The 20,675-nt window shown below is 40.1% G+C and overlaps 1 protein-coding gene across 1 annotated transcript in view; it reads left to right on the top strand.

The window, feature by feature from the left end:
- PDE11A (phosphodiesterase 11A) overlaps positions 1-20,675 on the top strand; it is a 216,051-nt gene that overhangs the window by 159,336 nt on the left and 36,040 nt on the right. The window contains exons 11-14 of the mRNA XM_084643060.1: positions 1,933-2,079; positions 2,184-2,291; positions 15,391-15,500; positions 18,690-18,780. Of these exons, the coding sequence (XP_084499186.1) occupies positions 1,933-2,079; positions 2,184-2,291; positions 15,391-15,500; positions 18,690-18,780 (456 nt within the window). The remainder of the gene's footprint in view (positions 1-1,932; positions 2,080-2,183; positions 2,292-15,390; positions 15,501-18,689; positions 18,781-20,675) is intronic.

The following is a 20,675-nucleotide window of genomic DNA, read 5'->3' as shown; positions in this document are numbered from 1 at the left end:
TTCAAAAGTGCTGGCAACAAAAGAGCTACGTTAGAAGTTCATGCCAATAAACTTCCTTATAACATTTAGCTCAAAAAAACCCCAGATATATTGCTTCCAGCAGCATTTTGCAAAGAGTGCATTTATAACAAATACATGTATCAGTGGAGGAATGAAACTCCACATACATCGCAAACAGCCTGATGAAGCTTTGAAGAACGAGTGAACCATAAGAAAATTTGACATTGGCTATTAGCTCCCTTAAATTCAGCATAGCAGAGACTTAGCAGTTATGACCGAATTTCACATCTACAGAGACAAGGTGGGTGAGGTAATATCTTTTATTGGACCAATATTTATTGGTGAGAGAGACAAGCTTTCAAGTTTACACAGCTTGTCTCTGTCACCAATGGAAGTTGGTCCAATAATATATATTACCTCACCCACCTTGTATCCTGGGACTGACATGGCTACAATAACACTGCATATTTTACATCTACAGCATTTTATAATCAATGTCATTTTCTCTACCTTAAAAATTATTTTAGTGCTTATTAGCCAAATCATGAGAGATGTCAAGCATCTATAATTCTCATTGATATAAAATGGCAGAGGTTCAGAAGATTTCAGGATTTGCTCCTATGGAAGATGCTAAACTGATGAAAAGTGAAGTCCCGTGTTTCCAGAGTAGAGATAGCTGAGGCAATAGCAAAGCTAGCTTCCCCACATGTATCCTGCAAAGTTCAACCATGTCCTGGAAAGACTTTAGGATTTAGATGGTTCAGTTTTCTTTGCCAATTCAGTTCTAGATTGGTGAACCCTTTTCAGCTAGCACAGGTCACGGTGATTTTTTGTGCTACTGGCGCCCCTCTGTTAGATATGGAATTAAAAATAACTTTTTATTTTAGTTGGCCATTAACCAGCCACTTTAACGTTCCAACATTTGTACTGTATTGTGGCAAGTTCACACCATCTCGTATTATATGGTGTGGTTGAATAGCTTGAGCCAAGTGTAAAGTCATTAGCAGGCACTTGTGTTTAAGAAAAGGTTTTGTGTGTTGCTAACACTCCAGGTTTATGACCAATGAGTTTTAAAAAATGGAGATATAAGATTGAAACATACACTTTTTTTAAATCATCACCAAAAAAATGTGACTGCATGGGCAATTCTGGTACTTGTGTGCAAATGGCTAGTTAGCTGCTACACAGCTACATGTATCCATATACATTTAACTGATTTGGGTGCACAAATGCAATAATTGCACAGAGAATAGTATGCACTGTTGTACTATTTTGCATTTAAAAAACCCTCACTCGTCATCTTTTTTAAAAAAAAAAGATGAATTTATAGTGTTATATTTACAAAAAGCAAAATGTAAGGCTGTTATTGTCATGTATTTAGAAAATGAACTGAATGCTCCAAACAACTTTGTTTAAATTTGAAAAATATTTACTCTAGAAATATCTTGTATTACCCTTTTTGTCTCTCTGAACATACAGTAAAACTGTATAGAACAGCGGACAATTGTACAACTACAGGCTGTAAGGAAATTTGGCGAGAGAAACTCTTCAGGATGGTGTATTTATTTCTCTGTTTCTGAAAGGTAGCCGTTAAAATTCACAGGTGCTGGCTGTCCAGATGTTTGTTGCATTTGACCATTGTAATTTGCAGTAGAATATACTGTGTTGCTACAATATCTGTAAAGAGGAAAGCTATTATAGTCTATATTCTATATATGGGCTCCAGCATTGATAGTAAGCATATTTCCTACTCAGATTAGCTTTTTTCCCCTTATGTGCTTAGGGCAACAAAAGTTCAAATTGAAATTTAGATCTAGTAGAGTGTATTTACAGGTCAGCGATGACTTATAATAAATTTGTTCCAAGAATCAGACAAAGGAAAAAACCTTGAATTTTGAACAAGGAGTTTCCCTTTCTCTTTGTCATTTCTAGGGAGCGAGCATACCACTGGTGTCAGAGCTTGGCATTGACAATATCCATTTTGATGACTTTTCACTCGATGTGGATGCCATGATTACTGCAGCCCTCCGGATGTTCATGGAGCTTGGAATGGTTCAGAAATTTAAAATTGACTATGAGGTAACCATCTGCTCTGTAGAGATATCTGCCACTTTGTCTTGGCAGTGCTATGCCCATTTGTACACATTTAGTAGCCCTGATACAATTTGTACTTTTCATTTCAGACACTGTGTAGGTGGCTTTTGACAGTAAGGAAGAATTATCGAATGGTTCTGTATCACAACTGGAGGCATGCTTTCAATGTGTGCCAGTTAATGTTTGCAATGTTAACTGTAAGTATTCCACGAAAGGGACAGCCCTCATAAGAGCTTTTATCATCACAGTGTCTTATGTGGCTAAACATCTTTTCCAGTGTTTATTTTTTAGTTATTATATTCATTTATGTTATAGCAATGTACAATAAATAAGGGAGCACAATTTTGGCACCCGTTTTATAGAGTTTTAGCAACAGTGATATCACAGGCACATTAAAATGACTAATAATTAACAGATGACAATCTTGGAGTAGGAAGCTTATTAGAGATTTTGATCTTACTATGTCTTCCTTTTTTGAAATCTTTGATTTTGCATTTATTTCTGCATGTGAACATGGAGGTCATAAAAACCTGAGTGTGTAGAATCCTATCAGCAGGGTTATTTGGTGCAATGATACTTATTCAGCTACTTCCCTAGCTTCATCTAAATAGATATAGGAGATATTGGCTTATAAACCATTTAAAAATGGGTTTCCTTAGAGAGGATCCGAATAGGTCCTGCAGCCTCCACATATTGTTTTCTGCTGTTCATCAAAGATATCCATCAAAGGGTCTAACCTTCTCTCTGCATATAAAGTACTCTTATTGATGCCAATAGTCCACAACCATTTTGGCCTGGGGGCTGCTCAGGCCCCCCTCCCTGGGCAGGTAGAGGGTCCGCCATGGCTTCCCACAGCCGCCGGTAAGAAGCGGGAAGCCATGGCTTCTGTGGGAAGCCGCAGCAGACCCATTACCTGCCCTGGGTGGGGGGCCCAAGCAGCCCCCAGGCCAACATGGAGCCCAGCCAGGGAGCTATGGGGAGCCACAGCGGACTCTCCACCGGCCCATGGTGGGGGGAGGGGGGGCCCGAGGGCAGGTGGAGGGTCCGCGACTCTGCACAAGCTCCCCACACGGCTCTCTCTGACTGGTGTCTGGCAGGGGGATGTCTCGGAGCCTCAGCCCGGCCCCCAGTGTACAGCCCTGCAAATCCATAGATATCTGCGAATATCCGCAGATAATTTTTGTGGATCGTGGATCGGATGCGGATACACATTTGTGTATCTGCGCAGGGCTCTAGAGAGAAGGATTGTAGCTATAGTTATTTTTCTGTATTGCTCTCCTTTTAAACTACAGATGGCCTAAAGTCAAAATTGCAAATCCAAATCCCTTCATTTCAGGAGAATACAGTTTGAATTCCTGGATCCAAACTTGCTCTTAAGATTTGTGGTTAGAACCAAAACTGGAAGGGGCTTACTTTCTGGTTGAGATGCATCTGAAACCTTGGTAAGAACAGCTGTTTGAAAAATTTCAGGCCTTGATAATGGAAAGTTTTGAGAACAGATGCAAGATCCCTACTGTTCAAGGCAATAGAAACTGATCCACCATGAGATTTGCACTGTTTTGAGCTAAAATTTAACAGGTGGTGGGATTTAACTCCCAAAACTGAACATGAACCCTGATTCAGCCTCAAACTGCAGTGTAAATCTAATCTGGATCCAAACACAGCCTCATTGGTTTATCTTGAGCCTTAAGAGAAGGTCCTGCAGTATAGTGTTTGTGCAAACATTTCCTCATATGTAGTCTGAAAGACGACTATGAAAAGTTGTTCATGTTTAAACCTTTTAACCCTTTAAGTGCCTTGGGGTATAAAGGGTGAATAGCTTTAAAGATTTGCCTTAGGAACATGGCATGACTCATATTATAAGCTATACCAATAGCTAGAAAGTTGTCCTAATAACTAGTTTCATTCATCATTTTCCAAAGGTTTGCCTGTCCGTAGCATACATCTATCCAAACCAACAAACATGTGAGATGCTGCACATGTCTTGGCAAAACAACCTGTGTTCACTCCATGAATATTTGCATTTGAAATTGTATATCTTCACATTTACAAACCTGTTCTGGGGCAAAATTGTTGTTGTTTGTGGCAACAAACACATTTCTCTGCAGAAAAAAGTGATGTCTGTCTGTCTTCTGGGCAAAACTGATTTTTCCACAGTGAATGACAATTTTACTGCTTCTTTTCTTATCAAAAATATAAAAAAACTGAAATTTTTTAAGTTTTCTCCCCACAAAATTATGAACTTTTTTTTCTAGTTCTGCTGTTTTTCAATTTGTTTTTTAACAAAGCCATAATTTTGGAAGCAATACTCAAATATTATTAAGCAGATAATACAATAACTGGGGTGACAGAGTGACTTGCTTTAACCAACTGGATTCAGATTAATCACTGAAAAATCAAACCCAAAGTGTCTTCGTTGGATACCCACAAATTCGTGCATCTAAAAGCCCAGGCCACTGTTGAAAATGCTGGCCTGTTTACTTTCCCAGGGTCATAACAGGAAGCCTGTCACTGACATAGGCAGAAAGAGAACCCAAGAGTTCTGAATCACTGCCCTGTGGCTTAGCTACAGCAGCATTCATCCCTTCGAATCAAGGGCCATGCATAGAAGTTTAATCTGTATTTTTTCTACTTGAATTTTTTTTTTTTATGGCAAATGTGAGCTACCATAAATTGATGGTGGGCTACCATAAGTTTCTTTATATAGCTATGCCATATGCTGATTTAGTCACTTTTGTGTTAATGAGATCTCTGTTGGACAATATTAAAACGCTTACATCTCTTCAAGACACTGTACGAGTCTATAAATCAGTTGGGAGTTGACAGGCTCCCTCCATCCAAATATTTGCAGAAGAATAAGTAAAAGAACTGGATGGAACGTGTCACATACTGAGATGAGAGAATTCTAAGTGGTGAAATCTGACATGAAATTCATGGTATGTAAAAGTAGATTAGTAAGGCACCAGACAGAAACCTGCAAATCCAAGAATTAAACTGATTCATTGCATTTTGTTGACAATAATATATATAAAAAAATCAAACCACACAAGTTTCATGGTACATTCCAACACATCTCCATTTTGGAGAATCCTGGGCTTATTTGTGGAAATTAGCAAGCAAGGGCTTTGCTGGAAACCAGGCGCATCTCAAAGACTGTGTACTTGTTTTCTAAAGGGAGAGGGAGGGCATGTGAGCATTACCGCTTTTCAAGACTCCTACCACCTGCCAGTCTATAAAACACCATTTGCATCAACGATGTTGCGACTGGCAGTGTTGTCAGAGGAGGCTGCATAACTTGTCCTGTAAATGGATTAGACTGGGCCTGATCCAGTGCCCACTGAAGTCTTTCCATTGACTTCAGTGGACATTGGATCAGGTCCTTAGCACTTTACATGTTCATACACATGCTGCGCAAATATGATCTAAAATGGATCCCCACAACTCTCCTTTGAGATAGGTAAGTATTAATATCCCTGTTACACAGATGTGCAAAGTGAGGCAGAAAAATAAAGAGAGAGTCACTAATACAGCCAGAATTAGAACTCCGTCTCCTGGCTCACAGCCATGTATCAGACCACCAAACAACGCAGCATTCCATAAGAGAGAGCTGTTTCAGTACTCACCATGAGAGGAAGTAAATAGAGAGGTTCAGTGGGGAGAAAGGCCTATGGAAGACAGAGAATGGCAGTCACTCTTAGTATTCTTATAGCTGGAAATAAGTTGTTCAGATAAATAGAATTAAAATGGTTTCCACAGGCAAATGTACAAGAGCACTTTTCTGTATCTGAAATGTTGTGGCATTAGACACAGTGTATGAACCTTATGCTAAACTTCACAGCCAAGTTGATAATATGCAGGGAAGCAGTAGTTTTTCAAATTTCATTTTTCATGGTGAGAAAGGACAACAAGATGCCAGACAAGCCACTGATACATGCCTGAGAAGTAAAACCAAAGCCAGGGCTAACTGCTTTATCATTTGAAATTGGACTGAATTAAATTCTGTGTATTTCTAGCAAATGCTACCAGTTTTTGTGCCCCTTTTCTCAGCAAGTGCCACAAATGTCATATAAACTGTCCTCTGAGTGGTGCTCTAATGCCAAGTTTCCGATATGCTGCTTTTTTGTGTGGGGAAAAAAATATTCCACTCTATCAGGTAGCTTCTTTTCTTCTAGAGATGATTAAATGGGCACGAGGAGAGGGTGGGTGGCGAATATAGATCTTGCTTTCTTTAAAGACTTGACATCAGGTCTCAGAATCCTCTCAAACATTGTCTAAGAAAAATATATGAACCCAACCCATCTAAATTTTTCAAACCATGCTCATCATGGTCAATCAGAAAAATGCAAAAATGACTGTGCAAACTGCTAAACAAGTGGTGCAATGGGATTGTGTTTACAGTGAGTTTGTGCCAACTTTGATGTTTATTTCACTGAGAACAGGACTGGGTGCCTCAATTTGGCTAGGGAGGAAGGTTAGTCTTGTGTATAAGGTACCAGACTGGGATGAGTTTCTGGTTCTGGCAGAGGCTCTCTGTGTAACCATAGGCAAGTCACTTAATTTCTCTGTGCCTCTGTTTCCCCATTTCTAAAATGGGAAAAATAATTCCCTACCTCTCAAGGATGCTGAGAGGATAAATTCATGATTATATGCAAGGTGCTGAGGTACTATACAAGCAGATGTATAGGAGAGCTTTAAAAATATTTTATACTTAAAAAACTAGTATGTTGTCTTCCAAAAAACTTTCAGGGTTGTCTGTGCCAATATGCCAGAAACATTGTTGATTGAAGCATAAATGTTTTAACTAAATTTAAAAAAAACCCCACTAATATCAGTACCTATCAGGCCCAAGTCAATGTAGCTAATTTTCTATATTACAAAAAGGGTCAAAAGGAAGATCATGCCAGACTTAGAAGACAGTGACTTCGAAATGATCTTGAAGGCTTGCTTGACTTTTAAAGATACTTATATTTTCAAAAATAAGGTCAGATTCAAAGGGACAAAGGTCAAACAATACTTTAGTAGTATGTCAATTATGATTAGTTTCTGTTATCCTTTTTCTCAAGACTAAGCGTAGTTTTCCTCTTGAAATCAGTATTCATGCATTGAATGGTTGTCTCATTAACTTGCTCTTTAGCTGTGGTAATTTTTAGATAATTATGTTGCCTGCTGTCCATCACAGTTTTATTATATACACACCTTCATATAACTGTATCTGAGCTGACCAGAAGAAATTGTATTATTTCCCCTCTGCCTTAAAGCTTACATAGCACCTTATGGAATCTTAGAATTTTACAAAACTCACTGGTAGCAGAGTGAAAAAGCACATGCGTGTGCACACACACATAAATAAAATTTATGCGTGTGTGCACACACACATAAATAAAATTTATGCTGGTGCTTCCAGCGGCCCTGAACTAGGGAAATGCTGTTCAACACTAATGACAAAATACCACAGCACACACATTTAGAACACACTGCTGTCTGTTTGTTTAAATGCAGATGTGATGCGGATTTAAAATCCATCTTTATGTCGTCAGCAATCTGATTTTCTGACATAGGGTGAACAGTTTATTATTAATTCAAACTGGGGACAATAAGGAGGGTTTAACAGACTGCAGATTGTGCACATCATATTTCAGTGGGATTTGGGCACCTAACTCTTAGGTGCCTTTGAAAATCCAAGCCTGAATTGTTTATAGAGGTCCTACCTTTAGTCTGAAGTTGTTCCTAATTATGAACTGGTATTCGAACAGAATACATAAAAATTACATGTTAAATATCCAAAGGCACTTCCAAGTAAATTCGTAGTTCTAGATTTCTGTTGCAAAAGGTTCTCTAATGTCTTTTGCCCCCACTGCTTCCAGAACTTTACTCCTCTGATGGTTAGAAACCTTCATCTAATTTCAAGTCTAAACTTCCTGATGGCCAGTTTATATCCATTTGTTCTTGTGTCCACATTGGTACTGAGCGTAAATAATTCTTCTCCCTCCATGGTATTTATCCCTCTGATATATTTATAGAGAGCAATCATATCTCCTCTCAGCCTTCTTTTGGTTAGGCTAAACAAGCCAAGCTCTTTGAGTCTCCTTTCATAAGACAGGTTTTCCATTCCTCAGATCATCCTAGTAGCTCTTCTCTGTACCTGTTCCAGTTTGAATTCATCCTTCTTAAACATGGGAGACCAGAACTGTACACAATATTCCAGATAAGGTCTCACCAGTGCCTTGTATAACGATACTAACACCTCCTTATCTCTATTGGAAATACTTTGCCTGATGCATCCCAAGACCATATACCTCCCTTACTCTTCTCAGGAAGCTGGAGTACCATGGTTGACTGAAGAGCGCTCTGCCGTCGATTTAGCAGGTTTTCACTAGACCTGCTAAATTGACGCCGGCTGCATTGCAGCAGCATTGATCTCCCCATAGTGAAGACCAGCCCTTAGACTCCTCACTGCCTCCTGGGACTTTTTTCTACCTTAGTCTTTCTTCAAGCCGTTTTCCACAGTTTCTCGCACGGCTTACTGCACACTTACCTCTCCATGCCCTTCCTTCACTCTCTAGCAACTCGAAAGGTAGTGCAGAGTTCTGGGCCCCTCTCCCCCGGCAGCCGCTTTCTGACCTGGGCTTCATCCCTTTATGCCAGCGGTTCGGCAACCTAACACACGCGGCCCATCAGGGTAATCCACGGTGGGCTGCAAGACAGTGTTTACATTGACTGTCCGCAGGCACGGCTGTCTGCAGCTCCCAGTGGCTGTGGTTCGCCGTTCCCAGCCAGTGAGAGGTGTGAGAAGCACGGCCACACTTTATGCGCACCATCCAGCTCCTTCCCCCACTTAGCTCCATCTTCATTCAGGCCAGGCCCAGGTGCAATCAGGTGCCTTAGCTTGCTACTTCCAGTTAGCCAGTGCGGGGTGCATACCAGTCATACCACACTGTTGTATTTCTAACTCATGAATACTCCCACTGACATCAGTGAGACTACTCATGCATATGGCATGAGAACAGGTCACAGGATCAGGCCCTAACTTTGTAACCTTCATCGGACACACCCTTCATCACTATTTATTTTAAAAAGTAAAAAGGAAAGCAAAAGATAATTAAAGTCGCATCCAGTGTGCTAATAACAAAAACACATAAAAGTGGGGCAAGGCGTAATGCGATTCATTTCCTCACATGAAAGAATGACCTCCATAACTCACTTTAAGCTCTGCCACTCATGAGTTATGGGTCATTCCTGTTCTGGTGAAAATAAATTCTATTACACCATCATCCATAGCTATGTATTTTTCCTCTCTACACGTAAATTTAAAAAGTGGGGGAGACTCTCTGTCTTCCTGCATTATGTGCAAAGCAGACATCCTCCTACCATAATACTGTTTTTAAATTAAATGTTTTTATTAAGTGAAATATCCTATTTATGTATTCCATGACAAGATTTTTGATTAAATAAAAAGTTGAATTTATTCTTGAGCTATTGCTACTATTAGTAAATTGCTAAATCTGTACTCCTGCATTTATGATGCAGGCTGAATCCTTGAATTCAATCAAACCTTGTGTTAAGCCAAGGACCATTTATTATGACATCAGTTTTCCATTATAAAACTCCAATTTTCAGTGGTTTATAACTCAGCCATGGACATTTTCTTTGGACTAAAACTTGGCACATCGTATTGCCAGGTCACTAGCTATTTTATTTATACTTTTTTTAAAGGGACCTTTGTTATTCTTTGTTGTAGGAGAGCAATCTTAAAAAAAGACAGTATTTTTCAGATGCTTCCTCTGCTCTTGTAACTATGTTATTGAAACTGACATTTTAAAGGCGATTTATCTACAATTCAGGAGCAACCATTTAATAATAGTCAAGTTATTCTATTCTTATGGATGCTTCATGTTTAGAATCTTCTTTGGCGTTTAGACCAGCCTTTTTGAAATGTAGACAGAGTCCAATCCTGCAGGGTGCAGAGCACCCACTGGAAGGTTCTGGGCATCTGCAACTCCCACTGAAATGGATGGGAGTTGAAAGCACTTAGTACCCTGAAGGATAAGACTCTTCATGTGACATTGGCACAGCAGGCCAAGAAAGCTGATGGCTTCTTAAATCACATAACACTGATATGATATTTAGGCTTTACGGTCTATAGAGTCAATACTCTGCAAAGTAAAGTTCTCAACAGGTCTTACTACAATGTGCTAGTGTCTAAACATAGATATACATAAGAACGGCCCTACTGGGTCAGGCCAAAGGTCTATCTAGCCCAGTATCCTGTCTTCCAGCAGTGGCCAGTGCCAGGTGCCCCAGAGGGAATGAACAGAACAGGTAATCATCAAGTGATCCATCCCCTGTTGCTCATTCCCAGCTCCTGGCAAACAGAGGCTAGGGATACCATTCCTGCCCATCTGGGCTAATAGCCATTGATGGACCTATCCTCCATGAATTTAGCTGTTCTTTTTTGAACCCTGTTATGGTCTTGCCTTCACAACATCCTCTGGTAAGGAGTTTCACAGGTTGACTGTGCATTGTGTGAAGAAATACTTCCTTTTATTTGTTTTAAACCTGCTGCCTATTAATTTCATTTGGTGACCCCAAGTTCTTGTGTTATGAGAAGTAGTAAACAACACTTCCTTATCTACTTTCTCTCTACACCAGTCATGATTTTATAGACCTCAATCGTATCTCCCCTTAGTCATCTCTTTTCCAAGCTGAAAAGTCCCAGTCTTATCAATCTCTCCTCATACAGAAGCCGTTCCATATCCCTAATCATTTTTGTTGCTGTTTTCTGAACCTTTTCCAATATTTCTTTTTTGAGATGGGACAACCACATCTGCACACAGTATTCAAGATGACAGGTTTCAGAGTAACAGCTGTGTTAGTCTGTATTCGCAAAAAGAAAAGGAGTACTTGTGGCACCTTAGATACTAACCAATTTATTTGAGCATGAGCTTTCGTGAGCTACAGCTCACTTCATCGGATGTGGGTATACCATGGATTTATACAAAGCAACATGATAGTTTCTGTCCTATTATCTATCCCTTTCTTAATTATTCCTAGCAGTCTGTTTGCTTTTTTGACTGCCACTGCACATTGAGTGGATGTTTTCAAATAACTATCCACAATGACTCCAAGATCTCTTTCTTGAGTGGGAACAGCTAATTTAGACCCCATCATTTTATATGTATAGTTGGGATTATGCTTTCCAATGAGCATTACTTTGCATTTATCAACATTAATTCAGCACATGGGTGAAGGTGTTTAGGGGCACTAGAGACCCAAATGGCACTGAAATGTTATGTGTGGGGAAACTGAACTCTCTTGGGCTCCTCTGAATCCTCTCAGAGACATGGGTTGACTTCCCTTATTGTAGCTGTGAAGCAGATGCTATCGCATAGCCACCTTTTCCCGCCACACTACCTCTTACTGCACTTTCCGTTGGCTTTGCGCCTCTCCTCACTTAGCAGCACTGAAACCCACTCAGACACATTTTGTCACTCATGCATTATCTCTTATGATGGGATGAGCTATACCTTCCCTTGCCTCTTCTCTTTCCAGTTGATCCCAGTTCATATGCATATTTCCTTTGTGGCTCTGACTCCCCACGCTGCTTGCAGATATTCTTCAGCCACCATTAGTCTCCCCCTCCGTGGTCAGTATGTGAATTTTTCTTACTTCACTGGTTTGAGAGGAAAGCATGCCAAGCTGACTTGCTGCTCCCCTCGTTACTAGCTGCCACTGAACTAGTCAAAATTTGCTATTTCTGTTGTGTGATTGGTCATTTCAGTCACATACTATTTTTTGTTTGTTCTTCAATTGGCTGATTCTCGTGCTCATGGATCTTTCAAGATCTGTGTATGAAATTTTCCAGTACAAATGCCCCTACATATAAATACCACCCTCCCACCTCCTGTGGATAAAGGATATTTTGAACAGGTTTAAAAAAATAAAAATGTTTTAAAGTAAGATATTAAAGTGTCTTTTAAAGAACATGTACCATTTTTAACTACCATTGCTTAAAAACAGTCTGCCTCTTTCTTGAATTTCCCAAATATACAGGTTATCTGGCTATGGAAAAGACCCATCCCGCCTACTCTCACTAGTGCAGTATTTTATGCTGTACAGTGTGGCATGCTAAAATACGCAAGTGTTCTGTTTAACATGTCAAGAGCAGAAGTCAAGAGTGACTAAAACATGTTATTTAATAAAAGATGTTGGGCAAGAGAACTGGCAGTATCTGTATTGGATGCAGGAGGAGTAAACATGAGAGTACATGTGACACCATGGAAGAGTGTGGGCGTGACCGTGGTCTGCTAGAGCACATTCAAAGCTGTTGTGACTAATTTTACAAAGTGCAAGGGGTGGTGTAACTTGAGAATGTCTGTTTAAAAACATGATCCAATGCCCGTTGAAATCAATAGGAGTCTTTTCATTGACTTCAGCAGGATTTGAATCAGGTCGAAAGGGAGCATAAGGAACAGCAAAACTGATTCATGGCAGGTGGCAGAAAGCACATGCAGCCTCTGCATTGTAACACCACCATGAAGGTATTTTTTCCCAAAGACAAATGAGAAAAGTAGAAAAGATGTTTTCTGGATAGCATCCATGAACATCTTTGTTATAATATTAAAGGTGCACGTAAGATATTTGCAGACACAAACCATTTCAGTTTTGCCTTCACAGAAGGCCTCCCCTTGGTATTTTTGCTGGTATCACTGGGGTGTAGACAACATAGCATTTAGATTGCAATTCATACCTTACTTGATATATTGATGTAACAGAGCGCTCCACCTGTCATGAAAATATAGGTTTCTCCTAGAGTGGCACAACCAACCAGTGGAATCAAGTGTGTAACTTACAAGGGTCTCATATGGCCTGTACTGCCTCACACCACTGATTCTGATCTAGCCATTTATGTTTAGTTACTCCAGAGCATCATCAGAGATTAAGTAATGGTTACATATTTCTGTCTGATGAAAAGCTGTGCACTTTGCCCTATTGCTTTCTTGGTTTGTGTTTTGTTTCCTGTTCCTCCATTAAAACTTCTTTCCATCATTTATACACTTTGCTGCCATATTTACCAATTATTCCATAAATGTAGTCCTCTAAGTCAAATACCATATAAAATAAATAAAAAGTATCCCTTACTTTTCAACAATTGTAAGCAGTTGTTTTAATTCCTTCATTAAATGAGCCACCCTAGTTTGTCAGAGATTTCTGTTCTTGAATAAATAAAGCCTCTGTAAGTGTTTCCTTATAATAACCAAAATCACCTTGAGTTTTTGAGGTTCTGTGCTCTAGGGCTATTGAAATCCGAACTGAACACAGAATTCTAGATAAGCTCTACCTGGTGTTTTGATTTGTACTCTGTCCCTTTGCTGATGCATCCCAGTATCCTGCTTGCCTTTATTACTGCAGTGGTACACTGAGTCGATGGCTCCAAGGATTTTTTTTTTATAGTAACCAATAAATCCTTATCCTGGGTCAGTACACTCGGTCTAAAACATACTCTATATTTTGTTATTCCTCCTCACACCCCTTGTCTTTTTTTAAATAGTTACCTGTATTAAACTGCATTTTCCATTTACTGACCCTGTCAACTAAAAGCTCAAAATCTCTCTGAATCTGATTGTCTTGTTCCTCCTTAGTGGACACAACTCTGCTTTTAGCCTTATTAGCAAACTTTTGTATTTTACATACCATATTCTCAATAAAATTATTTGCATAATGCATCTTCCTGACAAAGGTCAACTGATGAAATCAATATCTGGTCTTCTCTGTTGCTAACCTCTTTTGATTGGAGAAATTCGCAGTGAGAATTGCTTATTTCCCTTCTCTGAGATACTCCGCTATCCATCAAACTATTTTGCATTCTATGGAGCTGATTATGCAGAAGTGCTGAGCATTTGTCGCTCCCATGGACTTCAGTTAAATTTCTTGGTGCTCAGCATTGCTGAAAGTCAGGCCCCATATCATGACTTCCTAGCTTAGCCTGTCATTTTTGGCATCAATATTACCTTGTGCTTTTTCAAAATCTGAGGACCAAATTATTCCTCTTAGGGACACAGGCTCTGAGGGAATGGGGTAGTACAGAATGCAACGAGGTGTCTGAAGACATTATGCTGGCGCAGGGCAGAAGCAGGCATAATATCTCCAAGAGTGCTGTGTGGGAGCAAATTCATCAGTGAGTTCTGCTGTATCTTTAGAAAAAGGATATCATGCAGTCCTTCTAGCGTAGCTCTTCAAAGCACAGTGGTCTGCCAATGGCACACCCAACAACGCAGGCATACCCCTTGGGGAAATTTTGCAAGGTCAGCAATGCTAGTACCTCCTCTGCTGGTCTCAGGCTGCTCAGGCAGACAAACTACTGTATTGCTACCTCCCTGCAGGGGAATTCTAGTGTCAGGAGGGGTTTCCTGCATCACCTCCTCTTCTCTTCACACCAGCATATTTGGGACAGGACCTAACTGGGGCCAATGGTGCATTATAACTGATGAATCTAAGCATTGTCCCAGACACTCAGAGTTCAAATCCAACCCAAGGCAGAAATCTGAAGTTTAAAAAAAACAAAAACAAACAAACAAAACCCAGCACATGTGAGCTAAGGTGGCCATGATTTTGTCTTAAGTACATTCTGTATTTCTCATATCTACCATATCAGTTTTATCGCTGAAGAATTCCTGTGCTTTATTTAAGAAAAATCTCCTCTCAAACTCATGCAGGGTATTTCTAATAGAATTATGCTATTCAAGGTGTTTCCACCTAAAATCATGGAACGTTGTTTCTAATCTCCTTTGTTGCAGTGAACAAAACAGTCTCTGACTGCTTTAGTATTTGCATAGCTGATATTTAGCTTCTCTCTTTTAAGCCTCCTTTGATTTAGCTTGTAAGTTGTCTCCAACAATGTACAACTAATACAGCACCTCAGGATCTAAGAAGTCTCTATCTACTTAACAGTAATTTTAAAATGAAACAGATTTTGTTTTATGTTTTTCACATATGTAATTTCAGCTTCTCATCTTAGTATGTAAGGATTGTTTTTATTTTCAGCTCTTTTCCCACTGCACCTTCTGGGTACTGGGGAAGAGAGTATTAAAAATGTGACAGAGATAATAATAGATCACTACAAGGACATTATCTATTCCACCAACCATCTAGCATACAGCAGTGAACATAATATGACAATAAAGCATTTATCTTGTCCTTATTTAAAGGATGGTGGTTTCAAAACAGAGATGACTGTTACTCGATGGACTAACATTATCTATCCTTCCTACTTCTGATAGTTATTTTTTCTGTTCTCAGACAGCAGGGTTTCAGGAGATTCTGACTGAAATTGAAATTTTAGCGTTGATTGTGGGATGTTTATGTCACGACCTTGACCACAGGGGAACCAACAATGCCTTCCAAGCCAAGTAAGTTTTCTAATTCTTATTACTTTAATTTGTTTCCCTTCCATATCAGAGCAAAAGGTGACAGGGTATAAAGAATGAAGCATTAATTTCAGGGCTTCTAGGCGAAGGCCAAGTATTCCTGTGCTTACATGTAATGAGGGACTATCCATCTTTATAATTCCCTATTCTTTTTGGTAATTGCTGACTTGCCCTTTGTGTCATTCTGTTGATTTGGGTTGCCCCTTGTGAACTAACACCTAATATAGAAATGTGATGCCAAACATTGATGATCCCTCCACTCAAAGTATCTGCCAGCTAGAAACCTGCCAACACTGATCATGAGAAGCGTTGCAAATGCCCCAATCTCTCTTTGGCTGGTATGTTGGAATCATTGTGAAACCTTTTCCAGTTATTTAATATATTTAAATAAAAGCAGGTAAAACTGAAGCCCTGTGTCCATAAAGGGTGACATTCACTCCACCTGCATAAAGCCCAAGTTTTCAATCTTTGGCATGTGGTATGGTTGCCACCAACCTAAAACTATGGTGCGGGGATCAGTACAATCTGATGTGGCAGTCATTCCAGCCTAACTCTGCCACACCAGCTGTGCAGAGTACTGGGGCCACTGGTTCCATATAAACACAGGTATGTGGCTTCTCTTCTGGCCTAGCCCCAGTGAAACTATGGGGCTGGCTTGGAGACTTCTGGCATGGTAACAGAATGTGAGAAGGCACCTCTGTTAGGCCAGCTGATTGATGGATACGCTGTAGAGCTTGTGTGTTAGACTTTCTATTCAGATTCTTATCTGTTAAGTGGAGTCTTGCACCTGCTGTACAGATCCCAGTGAATTTCACTCTAAAAGGAAATCTAGTTTAGGGGTCCAGGGCCTGATCCTGCAACCCTTACTTACACAGTTATGCTCTACTGCCTCAAGCAGTCCCCTCCTCCACGCGATTGCTGGTAGAGGCAGTTTAGTGTAGTGGGGGGGAGAGAGGGTTTATTCCCTTTCTTTTTACCTGTGGTGATAAGGAGGTTCTTTTGATCAAAGGGCATCTCTCCTTTCCCACCCGCACCCCTGCCATCCAGGTTTGGAAGGGGGCAGGAAATCTCCCATTACAACATCCCAGCTGAGCTCTGCAATGGAGCTGTCAGATAGATGTCTAATCCAGGACCTATATTGTTTCATTGGCTCACTGACAAAGGAAACATGACCATCTGCAGATAACCAAAATCCAAAAAGATCGGCATTTTGTAGTCCCTGGGCCGCAGCATGGTTTTTTGGCTCTGCCCTGGTGCTAGTCCTGTGGACCAAAGGGAGAGGTGGCCAACTCCACAGCTATTCGAAAGCCAGAGAGCTGTTGTGCTAACTTATTCCCCTCGACACATTTCTGTGCAAAAAGGAGCACGTGTGGCACAGTGTGTAGTGTACATTGACTGTTTTGTTTCTTAGGGCAAACTGCCTCATTACGCTCCACCCGGGTTAACGTTTCTGATGCACCGAGTTAGCATTTCCTTAAGCTGCTGTTTCCTCAGCTTCTGGTGCTGCTGTTCACTCTCAATGAAACAATGACATTGTCTGGATTGTTACTCGCCAAGGCAAGAAAAATCAATTGCAGTGCTCAAGAGACAGGACTACTGGTGCAAAGGTTACAAAGTATCACCAGTTGCTTTATACTGCTGGAGTCTTGATGAGAAGCAGAAAAAAATGGAAAACTGTGTAAGACAAATGGGAAAATTTTGCTGATTGATGTTCATGTTCCTAATTCACAAAGATAAGACTTATGTAGGATTTAAATCCCTATAGACTCAGGCTCTGTTTAACCTAACCATGTCTCCATTGGAATGTAATGTTTCTCTTTTGAAGTTTGAAATAGAGGATTTTAGCACTTGAATGCTGTCACTTCCACTACAACTGACAACTGAGTACAAAGAGGATACTGTGTTTTTCTAATGCCATAAAGAAATTATTGAAGACATGACACACAGATAAAATATCCCTGAAAACAGAATCCGTACCTTTCATGACAGCAGCTATGATTTATTCTTCCAAAGCTTACTTATAAACTTAAGCATCACATTTTCCTGTTTTATCTTACTGCTGAGTATCAGTGTTTTGTGTGATGAAAGATCAAGAGGTATATGTTGGAAGCAACATCAGAGTTCTCTGAAATTGCTCTGTTAGTACACCTCAGCACTGTTTTCTCTAGGGATGATGTTTCCCACTTATCCCCCTCTCCATTACAGCTGCCCCTGATGATTAAATATCAGTACGGTACAGCTTTGTAGTATATGCTCCTAGGAGACGCCTGCTATTCGTTTCTAGCATAATCTCTTATACTCATTTCTTTGGAAAGAAAACCCATCTTGTCGCTTTAGGCTGGGTCCCAGAAGTGAAATACTGGTGAACATTAATCTATTCTGACAGTCCAATCCCACTCCCCTCCACCTTCCAACAATTCTCAATTTCATAATTACATTTCATAGTTTTTCTTCCTTTAAAGTTTCATCTTAGAACTTTTAAACTGTACACTACATATTTTGCAACTAGCTTTTATAAAAAAAAAACATGATTAGAAATATATTCTAAGAATGTTAGACTTTTATGGTTTCTGCTTCTGTTTTTACTTCCTCTCTTTCTTCTTAGTATTTTTAAAATCACTCTGGTGTTGCCCACTGCAGGGACAGCATTTTAACTACCCTTGAGGCCCTTTTACAGCAGAGTTTTGCAAATGCCTGCTATATACCATTGTTATTATATGTATTAGGGACAGGCATGGTACAAAGGTAGAGGAAAAGGCAATCCCTGCCCCACTACATATATTACATGTCTGTGACTGTGTATATGAGAAACACCCCTGCAATATATGTAACATATATAAAACATCACCTAATTTGGAATGAAACTAGTCTTACTCTTGTTATTACAGACAGTGATAAGGCACCATCACAGGTGCTTTTGAAAAGGTCACCCAAAATTTCTGTATTGCTCAGGAGGAATCCTTAGCTGCTCAAAGCAGACTTAACAGGGTCCAGAACCTGCAGGTCTATAATTTTAATTGGGTGTAACCATAAATTAGTATATTGAGCTATGGAATATCATCTCTGCATTTCCATACACTGTATTGGAGAGTGTTTGGGTGAAGACATCGCTTCAAATGTGTTTGGTAAGAGGGCAGATGCTAATTGCTAATGTCCCTTGTTCTGTTTCAGGAGCGGATCAGCTTTGGCTCAACTTTATGGAACTTCTGCTACTTTGGAGCACCATCATTTTAATCATGCTGTCATGATTCTTCAAAGTGAGGTACCAGACTAGTTGGATTATTACTTTCACTGTAGGGTGGGGGGCTGTTTCACTCACAGGGAAACACACCCCATGCCCAAACTCCTTTAATGGCCCTTTCCTCCAGGCAGCGTTTATTGACTACCACAAAGCTCTCACACTACACAATATAAAACAATTTAACTGCAACTGTTGACTGTTTTCCCCGGAGACTCTCCCTGCCTCATTCAGCCTGGGGAAAAGGACACACACTTCCCCTGTATCCCCCTTGGATCATTCATCTTCCTTATGTATACCCTTCTTAGCCATTTAAGAGCCAAGGAACTCTTAATCCTTTCCCAGCTAATGTGTTTACCTTGACACACCCACCTTCTATTGTAAAAATAAAAAATGTAAAGCATCAAATTTGCTTTCGTTTCTGGGCAACCACAATATGTACAGTATCTTTGGAGTGTATAGTTTTGTATTTTCAGTAACTGTTGTTGGGTTTATTACATATACTGCAGTTACACCCAAAGTGTGCTGGAAGCTTCCACCTATGTAGGCAGGTATAGTCCCTGCCCCGAAGAGCTTACTTTGTAATTGTATGCATGATGTGACAAACTAGCAGTGTAACAATAAGTGGGGGAAATAGGCAGACACTGGTTACAAAAATAAATCATATAGTTACTAAGTTGTTCACTTGACTTTTTACAAAATACCTTCATCACTATATACAAAAGAAAAATACAAGCCATATCTTCAGAATGGGGGACTGTATCTTGAAAAGCAGGGACTCTGAAAATGATTTAGGGGTTATAATAGCCAAACATGAGCTCCCAGAGCAATGCTGGAGCAACAAGGCTAATCCAACCCGAGGATGTATAAACAGGGGAGGAATGAACAGGAATGGGAAGGTGATTTTACCTCTGTACATGGCACTGGTGGGACCAATACCAGAATACTGCTGACAGTTCTGGTGTCTACATTTTTTAAATGATGTTGAAAAAACTGGAGAGGGTGCAGAGAAGAGCCACAAAAATGAATTGAGGGCTGGAGAAAAATGCCTCATATTGAGAGACTTAGGGCTTGTCTACACTTAAAATGCTGCAGCTGCGCCACTGTAGCACTTCAGCGAAGACGCTACCTACGCTGATGGGAAGGCATCTCCCAAGAGGCAGTAGCTATGTTGACGATAGAAGCCCTCCTTTCAATGTAGCACTGTTTACACTGGGAGTTAGGGCAGCATAACTGACCAGCCCTGCGCAACATAATTCTACCAAAATAAAGTTGCTAGAGTAGGCCAAGCCTAAGAGTTCAGTCTGTTTAGTTTATCAAAAAGGAGATTGGGGGAGACTTGATAGGTGCCTTGACAAGGAAAAATACCAGGTACTAATGGGCTCTTTCACTTAGAGGAGAAAGGGATAACAAGAACCAATGGCTGGAAGCTAAAGCCAGACAAAAAGCAAATTAGAAACAAGCCACAGTTTTTTCCCCCCCAAGGATGATTAATCATTGGAACATACTACTGAGGGAAGGGATGGATTCTCCATCTCTTGATATCTTCAGATCAAGACTGGGTGCCTTTCTGGAACAAAAGTTATTGGGCTCAGAACAGGAGGGCTTGTGTTATACAGAAGGTCAGATGAAATGATTTAATGATCCTTGCTGGCCTCAAAAAGATCACCAGAAATCTACGAAAAACTTCTTCCCTCCCTGGGCAAAGTGTTCCCTTACCCAATTTACTCCTTCTCTTTCATCATCCAAACATCATCTGTCCTGGCAACTCCACCCAATTCACCCAGCTATGATTTTAAGTCCTACATTCTGTGTGTTGTTACTTGTCTGGATAAAAAATTCACAGATGGGACCAAACACTCCAACTGTTTTTGCAAGTAGATGTATCTCCATTGAGGTCAGTGGAGTTATACAAATTT

Source organism: Lepidochelys olivacea, assembly GCF_965140295.1.
Source record: "Lepidochelys olivacea isolate rLepOli2 genome assembly, chromosome: 11".
NCBI lineage: Eukaryota > Metazoa > Chordata > Testudines > Cheloniidae > Lepidochelys > Lepidochelys olivacea.
The sequence above is the reverse complement of the archived record's forward strand: the minus strand, read 5'-3'. Positions and strand labels throughout refer to the sequence as shown.